Source organism: Coturnix japonica, chromosome 15 (genome assembly GCF_054131305.1).
Source record: "Coturnix japonica strain WE chromosome 15, WE-NBRP24, whole genome shotgun sequence".
In the NCBI taxonomy this organism is placed as follows: domain Eukaryota; kingdom Metazoa; phylum Chordata; class Aves; order Galliformes; family Phasianidae; genus Coturnix; species Coturnix japonica.
Window position 1 is genome coordinate 1,323,191 of NC_140677.1, and position 18,759 is coordinate 1,341,949.

The 18,759-nt window shown below is 47.9% G+C and overlaps 1 protein-coding gene across 13 annotated transcripts in view; it reads right to left on the reverse strand.

The window, feature by feature from the left end:
• GRM7 (glutamate metabotropic receptor 7) overlaps positions 1–14,883 on the reverse strand; it is a 210,660-nt gene extending 195,777 nt beyond the window's left edge. For all 13 annotated transcript variants that reach the window (XR_014934770.1, XR_014934771.1, XR_014934772.1 and 10 more), the window contains exon 1: positions 13,793–14,883. Coding sequence is in view for 10 of the 13 variants with exons in the window: in XM_085516724.1 (XP_085372850.1) it covers positions 13,793–14,353 (561 nt within the window). In the remaining 3 variants the exon portion in view is untranslated. The remainder of the gene's footprint in view (positions 1–13,792) is intronic.
• Between the last annotated feature and the right edge of the window lie 3,876 nt (positions 14,884–18,759).

Below are 18,759 nucleotides of genomic sequence, written 5' to 3' on the forward strand. Positions count from 1 at the left end.
CAGGTTCCTCCCCATTATTCAATTTAACAATAATAATAAAAACCTCCATGACAACTATAACAAAAAGACTCTGATAAAGCCTGAAACCTTTTTGATAATGAAACATACAATTTCCCTGTTTGAAGCATCATTCCCCAGAGAGCATTAAAAAAATAAAAAGAAAGAGACACAGAAGAACTGACGTTTAAAAACTGTTAATGTAAAGATGTGAGTACCTGAACAGTCCGTGTAAAAAATAGACTTTGAGAAAAGCTACAGAAAAAATTGTGGGTGGGAGAGGCGAGACAACTTAAATGCAGTGTCTCATTAGGACAATTACAGGAGTCAATAAAAACTGGCAAAATTGAAAAAGATTCACTACGCTGCTCAGTTCAATTTCCATTTAATGCAGAGACAGATAGGTCAGCTACAGCCAGTAGTCATCTCATTTGGTTCCCATGGTGCTGAGGACATGGCAATATTGGTGACTGCCTTTTTTCTCATACCTTTCTGGGATCATGACAGCTACTCACCATCTCGCTGCTATTTTAAATAGGTCTATAATCACACATCTATACTGTAGTTCTAACAACATTAATTAAGAGCAGATAAACTGTCATAGAAGAAACAGTAACATGCATTAATTAAGGTTGGTTCTACTCTGACTCGATTCAATTCTAAATCTTCCAACTTTTTTTCATCAATACCTTTTCATTATAATGCCAGAGGGGAATTAATGCACCGAGAGGATGTCAGCTATTCAAAGAGGCTCAAGCACGTGGGATGCCAAGAGAAGAATCAGAAGTGCCAGATGAATCCACTAGGGACAAATGAAATAGTGAAGAAGTGCACAAGCACCCGGGCAGCAGGTCACACAGCTGTGCCACGGAGCACTGCCATGGGCTGTGTGAATTACCAGTCCCATGTATTGCACCCCGTGATTATCACTTCTTACCGTGTGTGATTCAAATGACATTTCAATATATTTGGTAGTGGTGAGCACTTCTGAATTGGAGAGCACAAGACCTCTGTATTCTAACACGCCTACCTTCTCTTGGCAGAACTCCAGAATCACTTGAATCAATATTGAACAACTGCTTACAAACACCTGTTTGTTTCAAGCTTAGGCTCTTTGCTCTACTAGAAAAGCCTTGAGAAATGTTCCACACATCTCACAGCGCCATAATCCTGCAGCCGCCATCACATCTGCATCACTTCATACTAATGGTAGCCAAGAGTTCCTGCCAGAACCTCAGCTTTCAGTATAACTGTCGGTCAAAGCTCCACGCAGTTTTTGAGCCTCTCAGAAAGGCTGATGTTTGCAAGTTTCATTTAAAAAAACCTGGAGTCTTTGCTGACTGGGTAGGCAGCTTACATCTTCAAAACAGAGAGGTAAGGCTGAAAAAAAAAAAAATACTAGTCTCTATTTTCTTCCCCTTAGGATCTTCCCCATCTGTACCCTAAAGCTATGGCCAGAACCAGCACTGCCCTTAATACCGGACTTCCAGCACACATAGATCTGTTCCCACTGTTCTCCAGATCACCTGGGATTCCCAAGCAACGAGATGCTTATAAATCAACAATGCATCCATGCTCAAAGTGAACAGAACTTCCTTTGTCGAGAAGATACTTCATTTTGTCAGATCACCAGCAGGCTCCTTCCTTTCCAAAGCTGGGGAGGAAGACTCTGAGTTGGTTCTTTATGAGCAGATTTTGTGTTCACCTCTGGAAGGCAAAGTTACCTCCAGATGAAGAGATGGTGCTGTTTATGCATTGTCATTTCATTTGTGTGAGGGCTGGGAAGGAGGGAAGAATGAGCAAACTAACAATAATCTCAGCAAGTGCTTCCCTGTGCTGAGTGGGAGCACATACAGGGGCTGTGCGGCTCGTAAGGAGGGGCAGCAGGCCTGTAGGCAAGGCGGCAAGTGAGAGGAGATCAAATCACATCTCCATCTTTCCTGGGCTGACACCGAGAAAGCTCATCTGCCAGACGCAGGATCCAGGTCGTGTACTAACTCCTGAAATTGGATGTTATCTAGGCCCAGCAGACTTCACGTGATATCAATTCCCAGCAAATAATGGAGCCCTGCAGATCAGCCAAGCCCCACACTCTGTTCCCCCATTGCCTCTCAGAGCAGCAGCAAGTCGTAAGCTGAACAAGGAAAAGCTGAAGCCAGGGCAGTACTCTGCCTAAATTAAAATAAATGTAAATTTGACATAGGGAGCCATGTCTGAGCAGCAGCTTTTCTCTCTCCTTCAGCTTGCTATGCTGGCCCCATTCACAGCCTCCATCCGAACACAGCTCAGGGCCATTAGGACCAATTCCATCTGAGTGCTATGTACCTGCAAGTCCATTTTCTCCCTGGCTTCTATTTTTAAAATTGCTTTAGCTTAGAGGAGTATTTTGCCCTGTGCAGTGTCAGGCTGCCATTTGGTCTGAATGCGTCCCTTCCCTGCGATAAGCATCCCACTAAGCACAGACACCTCCCTAAGAGCTGCACTCAGCCATCTGTGGGTTCTGAACAGAGCTCCTGTATCACCTCCTGTCCCAGGGGAACACCATGGGCTGGGAGAAAGCACTCCTGGGACAGGAGGGCACAGCATCCCAAAGCAAAGTGAGGAACTAACCCTGCAAACACAGACTGTAGAAAGTGTCGGGCTGTCCCCACACATAGTGCAGTCCCCCCATTCCAGCCCCCATAGCAGCCCACATCCCTCACAGCACCACAAGCCAGCTGGAAGGGCTCTGCACATCTCCCCAGTAACTGATCTCATTAAATATCTGAAGGTCTTGGATTCATCTTCAGGGGACACATCCTAAAAACTCCAACAACAAAATACAGCAAAAAAAATAATAATCATGGAGTATAAAGAATTCAATTGAGAAAGATATTTGCTCCTAGCTGCGTGTTTAAACTAAACCTCATTATTTTTTGTTATTTTTAATGTGTGCCATATTTACTATAATTTAAGTTACAAGATTTAACTCACTTCGCGAAAACAGGTGGAAAGCCAAAGAGAATGCTGTGCTCGTTTTGCTGGCTCAACCATACCTTTATAACGGCATAAGGAAAAACTTCTTTTCTATCTTATCTCAGATTCACTCTGGAGATTAAGATCAGCTGTCAGAGCAGTTTTCCAAACTGCTGAGGAGCTGAGAAAGGAGCAGTGGACAGAGGGAAGAGGTAGAAAAACACATTCATTGCTAAATAAAATAAAGTAAAAATAAAATTTAAAATCTAGAAAAAAGAAAAAAAACAAAGCAGCATGCATAACTGAACCATCACATCAAGATGTATGTAATAATGCGCTGCATTGAGGTAATGCAGGAAAGGAAAACCACAAAAAGCTGGTTTTCCCCCATGGAGCAGCTGATACGTTTGATAAACTTGCACAACTTGCTTTCCTAGCTCACAGAACGCAGCTGGCTGGCTGCTACAGCACTTCCCTGCTGCCTGGTGTGCTCCACAGCTGTGCTGGGGCTCTCACTCTGCCTGGCCCAGGGTCAGCAGCTGAGGGCAGCAGTCAAGGCAGGCACTGCACTTTCCCCACTGCACAGCGTTACAGCACCGCACAGCTCAGAGACAACTGCGGGCTTCATTCCACTACATGCTCTTATCATAAGCACTACAATGGCATGCACATATTAGCAGGTGATTATCATCTCCCTAACAGATGGATTTCTTAAAAAGCAGTGGATGTTTTGCTAGTCTCAAGCAGGACATGTTACAGAAGGGATATGGGCCCCACTCCTTGCTGCTTTTGTGTGTAGAGGTATTTTTTTTCTTTAGAAATATAAGAAGATTCTTTCTGAGAAAGTAAGCATAGGGCCTGGAGGCACTTTTTTTTTTTTTTTTAATAACAACTTGATTCACCAATAAAATGCATTTATCAACAGCAAGAAAAACTGTAATGATTCCTTTCACTGCTTCATGGACTTCAGGCCATCCAGCTTTCCATCTGACCAAAAGAATCCCTGAAGATTGAAGGGGACCCTGCAGTGGCCTTCAGCCCCCTGCAGCCCCACAGCACCCCTTCATCCAGGGCAACCCTAGGTGCAGAAGGATCCATGCACTGGGGTTGCCTCTCCATTCCCACCTATATCACTCTGGGAGCAAAGTAAGAACAAGGCATGACTCCCCGAGGGCTGATGCCATTTTTTGTGTCAGCCTGAAGAACGGCGTGTTCAGTACACAAATCTCCTTAGCTGTGACATTAACTCTATATTAAAGGAAGTGTTTGCTAGTAATGGAACAGGTGCAGAGCTCCCAGTTTGCTGGAGCTGCTGAGGAATGGAAGCACGGGAGCATCCCTTCCTGATCTAGAAAACCTTCCCTTTAACAATGGCACAGCCACGATAGAAAGACAATTCCCTGCATGTTGCTTATGCTCAGACATTCTTCGTACTGTTCTCAGACAGAAAAACTGTGAGAAGACAAGAAGTCATTTAATTAATTGTTATTGTCAATATCACTTCTGTGCGCTCAAATACTCCAGCAAAATTACCTTGTTTAGAAATTACAAAAACATTTCTATCGGTTCTGGATTTTATTTATATGTAGATTATGACTTCCAGCCAAATCTGAGCTGACAGTTTCCCTTTAGCTTTTAAGTTATTCCTAACATGTTTTACTGAACTGGATTTGGATCCCTACCTCACGGGACTCCATCTCAGTGGGTTCAGCATGGGAAACAATTGGGCACCCTGTCCTTTCTCTATAGCTGCAGGGCACCAGCAGCACTAAAATGGATGGTCATGTCACACTTATGTTCTTATACCCTGTCATTAAATTCAAGGCACAAAAAGATGATCGGCTTTTGGATGCCCATTGAGCCAGCCCCTGTGTTAACCTGTCTTGCTCACTATGAATTTCCCAAGAGAAACAACTATGTAAGGAAATCTGTTGTCCCAGTGATCACAGACCTGGTGAACCTACCCATTCCCAAAGGGAATAAACGTCAATCAAAGACAGGCAGAGCCACAGGCAGGCCAAGCAGCCCCACCAGCTCACAGCCCTGTTCACAGCTGGCCCTGTTCTGCTACAGCCCCATCCACCCTGCACCAACAGGGCCTCCACATCTCAATTTGCATTTTATCTGCGATCTTCTTTTAACAAGGTCATTCACTGTTGTTATTGGAAATAGAAACCTGCCTCAGCTCTTAAGACAAATTCTTTTTTTTATAGAAGAGAATCTGCTGTTGTCCTGTTGGTTCTGGTACACCGAACATGCCAAGAGCTATGGATGAATATGCTGCAAAGATATGAACTCTGCCAGTCACCGAACACAGCAATACATTTACAAAGGAACTGCACTCCGATTGTACTGTGTGTAAAAATATCGTGCATATAATTACGAGGCTGAATTTAATAACATTGAAACAAATCTCCGTTCTGATGAATGCATAATTACTGTTATTAAAATATTTATGAAATAATAAATTTATTAGAAAGCCTTCAGCATTTGAGCTTGCTCTGCACTACTGCTAAAATGGCAGCAGAGAAAACAAGCTGGCAAGGCATGGAACCCAGGCATTTCCCTCTCAGATAATACAGGCACAAACGTTTCCTGAGATTCCTCTCCAGAACCTGAAGAGCCAGAATCATAAATTCTCAATTTTCTACTTTCTTCCTTTGCAATTGTGTCAGTTCTTTGCACAAAGGCTGTCATGGAAGCAAATTCTTTGTGGTGTTTTGTTTGGTTGTTTTTTGTTGTTCTTGTTTAGTAACTGGAAAAGCACCAATGAAGTGACACGAGTGAAAACAGCCCCCAGCACCCATCCTGACCATCGGGGGTTTAGGCTTCAGGTGAGCCTAAATCAGAAAGAGGCATTTCCCAGGTCCCAGCTGACTGTTAAGAACAAGGAGAAATCTCGCACCAAAGCACTCACGAAGTCTAGTTTTTGGTACCTAATTTCCAGCAAAGAAGAGCAGAAATCTTGCTTCAGAAAGTTACCTACTGCATCTCATGTTGCATTTAAGCCTCATTGCTGACTGTGAGAGTACAGTCAAGACAAAAACAGGGAAATTTCCAGCACAGAAGATAAAAGCCACCTATTTAGGACAAAAACACCTGTTTCTATTAGTCACTGGCTTTGATATTATGGGTTGGTCTCTGATTATTCTTGTTTTAGGAGGCCTCCTGGAATCAGGATAAAGAGAAGCTTGAAGATGCCCCAAGGAATTGGATGGACTTTCATCCAGCTGCCATCCCACTGACATCTGCCAGTGCTGGATGGACTGTCCAGAGAAAGTGCTAGAAAACTGTGCTAAGAGAAGCATGCGCTAAGAGAAGCAATCTTCCAATTTATAGTCCCATTTATTTATTGGTACTCTTCTTAAAAAGGTTAGAATTAGGTCTGTTGTGTATGATAGTAATAAATGGCTGCTATAAATATTGCATATGGGGATGTATAGTCACTTTTACACCATATCTTCTCCACCTGAAATTTAGTTTATGAACAGCAGGATGACTTTTCCATCTAGCCCCGGAAAGCCTGTTATACCCCAGTCAGATTCCTTGTGCCTACAGCAATACAGGTATGCAATCTGACAAAGGAAGCTGAGGTAGGGGCTGTATTGAGCCATCCAAGGAGAACCTGGATCACAGTCATTTTTCGGTGCAGATCTGCAGCTCAAGGCTTTGGCTTTGTCAGCAGTTGTTATACCCACAAGCGAAAAGGCAAAAACAGTTGTAAAACAGTGAAAGCAAGATCTAAGCACATATCTGCAGCACGCAGCAGAGCAAAGGGACTACACCAAAGCCAGGTCCAGGTTATCTTGCTTTTGAACTGAAAACAGTGAGGCAGCTTCAGCAAGGCTGGGGTAGACCTGAGGCTTCAGAGGATGCTGCCCCCAGCCAGCAGCATCCCCCCAGGGCATCTCCTCCTGCCCCAGCTACATGCTGACCTTGGAACTTCCCACACCCTTCATGGGTTTTGCTCATCACCCCTCACCTATTGCCTGTGCTGCTCAATGCCTTTGAGGTGATTCTGTGTTACCAGAGCAAACCCTTCCTCTACAAATCCCACACCCATGATTCTTCTAAGCCCTGGCACTGTAACAGTGTGAGATGGGCACAGCCAAAAGCTGAGCAACCCGGTGACATAAACCACAGCATCAGGAATGGAAGTTACAGGCACTCTCCACCCACCCTGCCCCAACACAGCCTGGCACTAGAACCCACTGTTCCACCCCAGCTCCATCCCCAAGCAGTGCTCTGACAGGTGGGTCAATGGTACATAGAAAATACCTAAAAAGCAATAAATAGATAATTTAGATATATAATATGTATGTTTATGAAATGTTGCATACACATAGGTATATGGTACAGTACCAGATCTGGAGGTTGGTGGCCCTGCCTGTGGCATCGGGGTTGGAACCTTATGATCCTTGGTGCCCCTTCCAACCCAAGCCATTCTATGATTCTATATTTATATATATATAACACCTACATAGACAAACAAGTTCATACAGGTTACTGCAGAACCATCCAAATGAACAGAAATCTTGCAACCCCCAACACTGCTGTAGCCTTCCTCCCCCAGTGCGTCCGACTCTCCTTTTACCAAACCCAGAGCTGTCTGACGTGCCCTACATATGAGGTAGTACCTCTGCCATGCAGCACGAGGCCACCAAATGAAGGTCTGCCAGGCTTGCTTTCTCTTCTATCCAGAGCGAGGCCAGGCACTCTGAGTGCCTCTCATGCTCTCAGGCACAGAATGGCGATCTCTAATGAGAGGCACCTCACAGGCCTTTGGCATGCTCCCCAAGTTCATTTAAAAACACTCTGAAGTGCGGTCCTGGCTTGCATTTCCATGTCAGCAAAGAATACAAGGATATCAGCTTCTCATCACACACATCCATTCAGCATGCTAATGCCTCCCCAAACATCTCAGATGACACAGCAAAAGCAACACTTATCTCAATCGGAACTAAACAGCATTACAGGGACACTGGGCAGCGCTGCTGGAGCTGTAACAGCAGTGGTCTGGTGGTGTGAGTGGACGTGTCCAACCCTCAGAAAGGGACAGACCCAGGTGATGGCGACTGTCACCCTCACCCCACTGCAACGCCCTGCGCCCAGCCCGGGTGCAGGCTGTCTGACCCCTGACTGTGCCATAAGTGAGGCATTCACATGGCAGCCCCAAGACATGGGTGTACAGCAAGAGAACAGGCTTCAGACCATGCCCAATGTCCACTGGTGTCATCTGCTCTTCTCAGAGCAATGCAACCATCTGGTAGAAACTTGAGCTCTGCAAGTAGGAGAGCTCCTCCTGCAAGCTTTGGTCTGTGGAAGAGCTGGTATGGTGTCTGTGCATGAGTGACCACTGGCAAGGACCAGGACTGCCATGTTTTAATGTGGTCATGCTTGACTGTCCCTCCTACTGGTAATTAATCATAATAGTTCTACTGCCCTTAGCTGAAGGGTTTTCAGGACCTCGTGAATCATCAGTATGTGGAAGGCTTCGAGAAATACTTGTTTTTCTTTAGAATTCTCTCTGCTTGGATGCCCACTCCACCACGCTAATGACCCGACTATATTGGATACCATGCTCTCAAACAGCCTTAATTACATGCTTCATATCTTCCAATATTATGATAAAATTCACCATAGTCCTATGTCTGGGACAGTCATCATTGTCACTCATTGAGATTAATTTGCGTATCACTATAAATAGAAGGAGCAACGTCTGACATTATGATGCAGAATATTGCGCGAGATGGTTTTAACGCCTCCAAGCAGAACTCATTTAATAGAATAAAATATAGAATAGAGTACACGTAGTTTGACAGTATTAGGATTATGAGATTCAAAACCTCATCAATATTTCTTTCATAAAAAAAATAATGCCTTGAAATGATCCCTCTATTTGTCATTCCAAAGAGTTCACCTTCTTTCATTTCAAAGAGTGAAGAGGGAATCACACAAAGGCACTTGCTGCATGCATGCCCTTGCCAACCTGGCTGCCCCTGCACCAGCCCAGCTGCCCACTGACCCTTTGCTCACACAAGCACACTCAACCTAATACTTCTCTGCATGGTTAAGCATCCACCCCCTGGCAGTACCACCCTGCTTCCAGCTGGCTCCTTGCACTCCCTTCTACCAGAATCCTATGGAGTGGTACCTGAAGCAGGATTAAGAGCTGAGATTACCGCTAATGCTGAACTTTGCCTTGTCAGGAATATGATTTTTATCTACAAAACACAGCTTTCCAGAGGCATATATTCATAACACCTCCAACATACCACTAGAAACTCCACATGGAAGAAGAGGAGTTCTTGACACACAGATTTTCCTCTACTTTTGAATTACACAGAGCAAATAAGACTTAACACCAGTTAAATGTAGCCAGTCATTTAAGGAACAATAACACTGCGTGGACCAGCTTGCTGGCAGGTATTTTGTGCATCAGTAGCAACAAGCACCAATATTTAGAGATTTAAGAAAATTAGAGCTTGCTGAAAAACACAGAAGCCTTTCAATATTTTTTTCTGAAAGATAGTATATCCTCTCCTATTTTCAGCTTTTATTGAAATTCACTAAGAGGAACCACAAAAAGCAGTTTTTCTCAATCTTATAAAAATCATATCATCAGCCCAGCAGTGGCCAACTAAAATTAAGGAGCAATGAATTGGCAATAAGTTCAAGGCCTATCGTTAGCACTAGAGATAAACAAGCTATGGCCTGCTGGGTTTCTCACAACCACCAGTGAGAACCCAGGAACCCCCCATGGGGTACCCTTAACCAAGTGATGGGGAAAGCAAGAAACCATTTGTTTGCAAAACTCTTATTGTGGACTGAAGGAGTCGGTAGAAGCTGATTGGATTAAAAACATCTGGAAATGACACAATCACATGTTCTGAAGCAATTCTTGTACAGCTCTCACAATCCTCCCCTTGGCAATGCTGACAGGCCCACCAGAGCAGGACCTGGTGGCCACTAAAAGGCTCTGAGCAGGTTCCTGAGGTCAGCAGTGGTCCAGCTGCAGCCCAGCCACAGAGGCAGCCAACCTTGGGTTCCACTGGGAAAGGCACACCCTCTTCTAGGGAAAGAAGTGCCCAACTCAGAGCTGCACTTGTAAGCTATACTCTTTTACAAATAATCTCATTTCTTCTGGTCTCATTGTGTCTACAGCAGAAAGCAGGCACTGCAGGCACTGCAACTTTCATCCTTCTCACTTAGTACTGAGGTACCCGCAGAAGGTAATACAGTAAAAGCACCCAGGGGATATAAAGGAGTTTCAATTTACACATCCAATCTAGTTGTACACCTTCATCCCACTCTGTTTTCTAAACTGTTTCCTGAAGGGGCACAGTAATGCACTCTTATGGGCCACAGGAAACATCACTGATGTAAAGAAAAAGGCATTCAGACGAAGAACCACTGCTGATTGACTATATACAACTACATCCACTGAGGACAGAAACCTGGAGCAGTAATTAGTTCATTATTAAAGCTTGTAATGAGAAGTCTGCAGTTCTCAGGGCGTCCAAAAATGAGATTTCCAGTATAAAATAAAGAAGAAGTGATCAGTGTAGTGATTCTCCCCACACTGCATGGCTTCACTCATAGAAGATAGGATACATCTGGCATTTTTTCAGCATTGTTACTGAATTTCATGGAGTTGAATTCACAGGGAAACCTACGACACTGTGAAGTAACAATTTATTCTCTTACAATGCGAAACCGGCAGCCTAAAAAACACATTGCCTTGAAATCTCTGATGCGTTTAGAAAGAGCTGCCCAAACTGATTGCCTTATTTTTGGAGCTGATATTTAATTTACAACCCTCACTCTACTTAGTCGCACGCTCTCACAGAACTGGGATGTGAAGAAGCCACCGGACTTGTCATACTTCACTATTTATGCCTTTTCATCTCCGTGCTCTGCCGCACGCATCACTCCTCCTGTTGCATCCATGCTGCACCCTGGCAGAGATGACGCAGCCCTCATCCCCAAATTTGCAGCTTAACAAACATTTCCAACAAATATTCTGTAGTGTCCTAGAAAAATCTATGACAAAGCAACACCTTCCACACAGCAAAGGAAATGCAACTTCTTGCACAGAAGCCCACAGCCTTCAGCAAGGCAGCGTGACGATCGGGAGGGTTGCAGCCCACGGCTGCAGCACCCAGTAGCTGCTCAGGGCTGGATGGGAGCGTCACAGTCTCCTCTCCCCACTCTGTTTCTGAGAGGAGGAAATGAAATAACAACACAGCGAGTCACCGTCAGGCCCACGCTGCATTCAGAGCGCTGCATTAGGAACACGGGATGCTCCCAGCAGGGTGTCAGTCAGGTTGGCTGGCATCCTGCTCTCAAATACTGAACCAAAGCATGGTCCACACCAAACCGATAGCAAAACCAAACCCTGGATACAGGCTAAAAGACTTCTTCCTTCCTCTAAATCCTGTGCACAGTTGAATCTCTCATTGTGGAAGAGAAATCCTTGTGCACTTGGCCTTTGGAGGCATACTGCCCTCCCTGGTAGCTCCTGCACCTGTCACAGAATGACCTGCACATCCCCTGTGCCCCACAAAGCAGTGACCCACTCCATCACACAGCCACAGCCGGGGAGTAGCATCCCTCGTAGGGCTCAACCCTTCCCCAGGCTCCAGGCAGAGCCCTGCCTCAGCCCACCCCAGCTGCTCTCACTGAGTGCCACTCAGCTCCAGGAGATGCAAGGAGGACTTGGACTTGTCCTCTGATCACATGAAAAATAAACAAACATATCTAGTGCAGATCCTTTGCATCTTATTATTATTATTATTTAACCAAACAAAAGCTCCCGCAAAGCTTCAAACAGTAATGCCACGGATGAATTCAAGTCAGAGGAACTCACTACAGCTTTCCCTGCTGCTGCACCTGTTGGCATTGGCTGAAGATGCTCCCAGAGCTCTGTGCTCTATCAGGAGCAGACGGGTGAGCTGCACGCATGGCTGCTGTAATTCCATATGCAGAGAGCAAGAGGAATGGCCCAAGCCCTACCCTTCCTGCAGAGAAAGCCCATAAGCATCAGTAGCTGCCTGAGGAAACCCCGCTGTGCTCTGCATGAGTTATATCTATTTCTTTCCCCATACATTAAGGTACAACGTGAGCACTTCGGTTCTCTTCCAAAATACTGTCAGAGAAATGCAACCACCAGTAAGGTTTCTTATCACAGGCCTCCACAGATGGAAGGAGACATGGGGGGTGGGGGGGAAATGCATATAATCAAATGCCTGGGAGCCCCCACCCCCTCAACACAAGGTCAGCAAACACTGCAGGGACCTACGAATACTTCACAGATTTCAGCAAACGTGCAGGTTAAAACAAGTTTGTTGCTGTGTATCTTTGCAGTACCTCGATGCTTCTCACGCCCCACACAACTGCACTCTGCTGCTTAACAGGTCCTCTCCTGCTCCTACCTCAAAATATCTCTTATTTCTCCCTGGCTGGGACGTGCTCTGAACTGTGCTTTGAAGGACAAGAAGATGAGAGGGAACAGTTCTAGCGCACAGAAAATGTGCTTAAAGCAGGCAGAGCCAATCTGCAGATACATATTCAGAGAGATCTCTCAGCGTGCACCAGCTCCTGCATTCTGTATGATTTGGATAAAGAGCAATTTGGAACAGATGCTTAGTCACAATATGTTAAAATGTTTAGATATATATAAATATTCGCTACGTGCAGGAACTGCTCAAATGCCTCGTTTTCTGCAAACTCCCTTATGTAACATCAGCACCACCGAGGATCTCTCAGGTACGGCGGTGTTACGGTGCGCCCGGGCTTCCCTTCCCAACGGGATCTCAGCGCTTAGGATTTGCCCGTGGCTGAGGCTCGGTTACGGACAGCTGCCGGCCCGCTCGCTGCCGGGGCGCTGTGCCATCCTCCGGCACAACTTCAGCCCCGGCTCGGGGGGAGCGGGCCCGCAGCCCACGAAGAGCTATTGGCAATGCGAGAAGTGCGGAGCGAAATAAGCGCCGCGCAAACAGCAGCCTCCGGAGACAGCATCCCAGCGCCGGTACGGCCGCGCAAATTGCCGGGCATTCAGCGCACCGCAGTCTGCCGGGCGGGGGAGGAGAGCGAGGAAAGCAGAACCACGTCCTTCGTGCTCTATGGGAAGCACGGACAGCACCGAGACCAGAGAGACCGGCCAGGTTCCGCGCAGCGCGGCTGCCCCGGCCACGGGGACGCGGAGCGGCGGTGGCTGCTGACACCAGATGGGCTCTGCCGGGAAAACCTCCACAAGTTTCCAGCCGGGAAAAGCGGGGGAAGGATATCTCCGCCCGCTGCAAAAAAAGAAAAAGCGTAAAAAATAATAAAAATATCCCCACCAGCATCTTCCGCATGCGAAGGCGGAGGATAGGAAGCGAGAAACTCCGCCGCTCGCGATGCATCTGGTGGCGGTGCTGCCGCTGTCCCCCCGCTGCGCAGCGCCCACAAACGGCGGATCCCCTGGGGATGGGGGACGAAGCCCCCCGGCCCCCGGCTCGGCCGTACCCCGCTGCCGAGACATATTTCTCTCTAATGCGAACCCATCTCAATCACAGCCTTTATTTTTTTTTTTTCCTCTCCTCCTTTCCCTTCACGGATTGCTTCTTGCAAATGGGGCGATAAATCCAGAAAGTGCCATGCACCGTGGAGAAGGGAGACGGGGGAGGATGCTGAGATAGAGCGAGCGGAAACGAGGGAAACGAGAGACTCCGGAGGGGAAGCGAATGAAGCACCCGAGGGGGCGCGGGCAGAGTTCGCCTCCGCTGCGCGGCTCTACACGGCTCGGTTCGGTTCGGCTCGGCACGGCTCTCCGCCACCCGGCGCCGCGCAGCCCTACCTGGAAGAGCCGGAGGATGTTGGCCACCATAATAGACACGGAACTTCCCGACGCCCCGATCACTCCAACTACTTTCTCCGGCTTGACGAAGACGGGCGGCTCCCCGTTGGTGCACCTCACGTCGGATGTGTCCTTCTGGATGAGCGCCTGCACGAAAGTGAGCGACTGCTCCAGCGCGTAGGTATCTCGGGAGCAGGTGTCCAGGATGCGAGCGCCCAGAGTGACATTGGGCAGCAGCTCCGGGTCGCTGTTGATCTGGTCCAGGGCGTAAAGCATCGCTTCCAGCCTGTGGATGCCGTTCTCTTTCTTAATGTCCCCGCAGGGCACGCCCGGGGGACCTTTGGCGTGGACGGGGAAGAGCCCCCCCAGCGTGATGTCCCCTTCCAGCCGGATGGAGTGCGGCGCGTACATCTCCTGCCCCAGGGCCGCCTCGGAGAGCAGGAACTCCAGCAGGCAGCAGGGCAACTTCACCAGAGTCAGGAGCCGCAGCATCCTGCCCAGGCGGAGCATGGCGCTGCCGGTTCCCCCCGGGCGCTGACCCGCGGCCCCCTGCGCCTTCATCCGCCCGGCGGGGCGCGACGTGAGGCTCGGGGCGGGATGCGGGGCTCGGGCCGCTCCCGCCCGCCGCTGCCTCCGCCGCGCTCCGCGGCAGCTCGGCACAAGGGAGCCGCGCCGCGCCGCTGCCGCTTTAAATGGTGGCCGGGGCCTCTCCGCCCCCCGCCCCCTCCGCCGCCCCGCCCCGGGGCCGCCGCTGCGCAGGATGCGGCCGAGCCGGGGCCGGGCGGCAGCGACGGCTCCGGCGGTTCGGCCCCGTGGGGCTACAGGTGGAGGAGCGCGGTTCCGAGGAGCCGGCGATGGACGGGCAGCACCGGGGGTGTGCGGAGATGGGGATGGATGGGCAGAACCGAGGGCAAATGGGCAGAGCCGTGGGCGTGCAGAGCGCGAGCAGCCTCGTTCCCCGGGTCCAGGAGCCGGGGCAGGGCGGGCTGGAGGCGAGCAGAGCCCCCAGTCCCCACGGAGCCGCGGCCAGCCCGGTCCCGGCAGCGGCGTTCCGGTCAGCCCCCGGCATCAAAGCGGAGAGCCCGGCTCTGCCATGGAGAGCACATCCTCCCTGCCGCTAATACCAGCGGAGCCAGTGAGGAGGAGGAGTTTGGATGTAACCCCATACTCCCGAACCCGAAGTAACGCAGCTGATCTCGTGCTTCTTTTTAAGAGCTCCAGACCCATTTTGTACCGTGCGCTAAGATCTGAAGGATGCTGGAACATCGGGTTTTGTCCCATTCAGCCCCGAACTGTAACAGCCAAGATGACACCTGTTGTTGTTCCCTGCTGACCAGCAGATCCACGTCCTGATCCCTTCCCAACTGAAGAGTAATGCAAAATGCAGTCCTGATGTCTGGTTCCTGCCAGGCCAAGCACCAGGTTTTCCAGGCTGTTACTCCTCAGTTCCACCTCACACACACATTCCTCAGTGAGTGAGGGTGCTTGGGGAGCAGTGCCAGAACTGGCATACATAGCAGGTCCAGGATGGACCTGCAGCAGGGCCAGGATGTAGCAAGGATAACCACCAATAAAATCAGTGGGACTTCTCTGCTAGAAAGTGTGTTGGGGGCTTAGCACCAAAACTTAGTTTTTCCATGGACTAAAAAAATCTCATTAGAGACTTTCTTAGTAATTTCAGTATTGTGATCCACTCGTGCCCTCACTCAGCCCTCATTTATCAGTTTTATTCCTCATACAGGGGAAGCACCGCCACGTTGCCTCAGCAGATCAGTACTTGCCCGCTGCTGCCCTGCAGATCTCACACATAGGATGGGGCCCACAGGGTCAGACTCTCCTCATCCTCCAGCCCCACCAGCCAAAGCTGCCCGGCCAGCACCAGCAATGCTCACACACGTCTCAGCTCTGTGCATGGGCTCAGCTGCTGCCCAGTGCCAGCAGTTCCTCCTGAACCATTCCTTGATAACATCAGCCTCAGCCCCTTCCACATCTCAATGTGTGTGACTGAGTGTAAGCTCTTCAGTACTTATTTACCTCTTGCCCACTCGAAGCTCCTCATCAAGAATCTTTGCTGTATTTATTATCATTAAAAAATCCAGCTCTAGTGGCTGTACAGGAGAGGCTGCAAGCACAACTCAAAGCTTGCATTAAGTGCTCAAGCTTCAGAAAGTATATGAATATAAATCATCTTTTCTAGTAGACCACATTGTTTTGTGGGATGCTACTATATGAATTTAGATGTTTTTTAAGGTTGTTTTTTTCCCTCTATTTTCTTTTTGGCAAATCCATGCCTTGTTTTGCAGGAAGTTGCCACATCATTTTGAGAGCTTTCTTGCTTTTTTTCTCTCTTGCTTTTTTATCCTTTCCTTTCCTCCTTGGGCAAATCCACAGTTACATTCAACATGTTTATCCTCTCAGAATTACAGAAAACCCATCTGCCGTCTACTTCATGGTTCTTTTCATCACACCCTGGTTACCTAAAAAATTAGTCTATGTATTCCACAGCAGACTCCCTGTGGGAACATCGAAAATTACACACTTGATCAAGGTAGACCTAGGATCTGTCCTAGCCCAGTATCTTGCCTTGGAACAGCAGAAGATGCTGCAGAAGAAAAGACAGGAGCTCTGCAGCACACAGATGCCTTTAATATGCTCCTACCACAAATCTTATCCTGGTCTCTCATATAAAGGAATTGGTTTAAGCCATGAAGCATGAAAAATTATTCTAATTCCGAATTTTATCTAGTCAATAATTACTCTGGATATTGGAGATATCCATAAGCAGGCCCCGGCCCTTTTCCACTTGGTTTCAATGGCATCTGCTGGTATTAAATACCACCGTTCGATTGGACACTGCCTGAAAAAAGTCCTGCTTCTACCAGTTTTCTATTCCCTGCTCCATAAATGCAAGTCTTAAAATAGTTAGTAATCTCCCCTTTATTGTGTGCGTTCCCCTTCCATTGCATGCAGTTGGCAGTTCCAATGCTTGCAGAGAAGAAAGTAAAGCCAATAGCCCAAATCACCTGCATATCTGTGACTGCCATGATTTACTTTGAAGGAACTTGTCATTTCAACAGCCATCACCAAACAATGCCATTCAGAGGGACCTCGACAGGCTGGAAAGCTGGGCTCGGGTGAACCTAATGAGGTTCAACACGGCAAAGTGCAAGGTTTTGCACTTGGGCTGGAAGAACCCCAGGCACCTGTACAGGCTGGGAGGAGTTGTTCTTGAGAGCAGCTCGGCAGAGAAGGACCTGGGGGTCCTGATGGATGAAAGACTCAATGTGAGCCAGCAGTGCGCTCTGGCAGCTCGGAAAGCAAATAGGATCCTGGGCTCCATCAGGAGAGGGGTGGTCAGCAGGGATAGGGAGGTGATCGTCCCTCTCTACTCTGCTCTTGTGAGGCACCATCTGTTGTACTGTGTCCAGGTGTGGAGCTCTCAGTACAAAAAAGACATGGAGATTTTGGAAAGGGTCCAGAGGAGGGCCACAAAGATGATCAGGGGGCTGGAGCACCTCCCCTATGAGGACAGGCTGAGGGAGTTGGGTTTGTTCAGCCTGGAGAAGAGAAGGTTGTGGGGTGACCTCATTGCAGCCTTTCAATACCTGAAGGGAACTTACTCCCAGGAGGGGAGTAAACTCTTCGAAAGGGCTGACAATAGCAGGACATGGGGAAATGGTTTTAAGTTAAAAGAGGGAAGATTTAGGTTGGATGTTAGGGGGAAGTTCTTCACTAGGAGAGTGGTTAGGCCCTGGAACAGGCTGCCCAGGGAGGTTGTGGATGCCCCGTCCTTGGAGCTGTTCAAGACCAGGTTGGACGGGGCCCTGGGCAACCTGATCTAATAAACATGGAAGTTTGGTAGCCATGCCAGGCAGGGGGGTTGGAACCACATGATCCTTGAGGTCCCTTCCAACCCGGGTCATTCTGTGATTCTGTGATTTGGTTTGGATTATTGAATACCTGGAGGTGAAACAACACCAGCTAAATACCATCTTCAACATGCCACTCATATCACAACATCTCTGTGCTTCAGAACACACTCTGCATGGCAGCCCCTGTCCTGTTGGATCTTAAAAGCACTTCTCAACTACCACCCACCAGAACAGTTCTCCTGCACTAGGATTCCACCGCTGGTTCCTCTGCTTACATCAGATTACGTCCACTCCAGGCTGAACTTCCCCACTCCTAAAGCTGTCAGTGAGGATTTAGAGTTACAACATACTAAATCACATTAAACTTGTATCCCTAATCTGAAATGACTCTCAGAAAGTAATGTTATTACAGTAAAGCCACAGAGTGACAACGTTGTATATTTTTAATGGGAATATTGATAGAAGCATATTTTTCTTTTCCTACTGGTGGGAAAGTCATTTCAATGTTACACTTAGTATTTCACCTCATAATTAGTCATTCTTGCACTAAATCAAATTCCCAGCAAAAGTCACTCACTAAGTTCCCAGAGAGCAGTGAACGCTTTCTTTAGATGCCCTAATTCAGTGCTGGAGCACTGTGCTCACACTGGAGCAGGGTGTAGGCCTGGTGTGATAGGAGTTAAGCTGTTCCATTTCTATCCCTGAAAGCAATAGGGGAGAGCAGTGCTGTCCCTGTGGGCCCATCACACATCCACCCCTGGGGACACCCTCTGCCTCCCACCAGGAAGGTTTGCTTCACAATAAAACCCAAAAAACAAAGACATAAAACAGAACTTCACAGGAATCCTTGCCTGATCTTTTCAGCAAGAGAATATGTTTACAAGTAAACTGCTAGTGGTTAAAGACATCCAAAAAGCATAGTCAAAAACAGTTCTCAACTTGTCTGTCAAATAAGATCATGGATTCAGCCAAATTGGTAATGGATAAGAAAAGACATTGCCAGAAAGATATCAGCATCCTTCTGGGGAGCGGCACCATTTCCATCACAAGAGAATCTGACCTGCATCTACTTTCAAAGAAGCTGTATAATTAAAT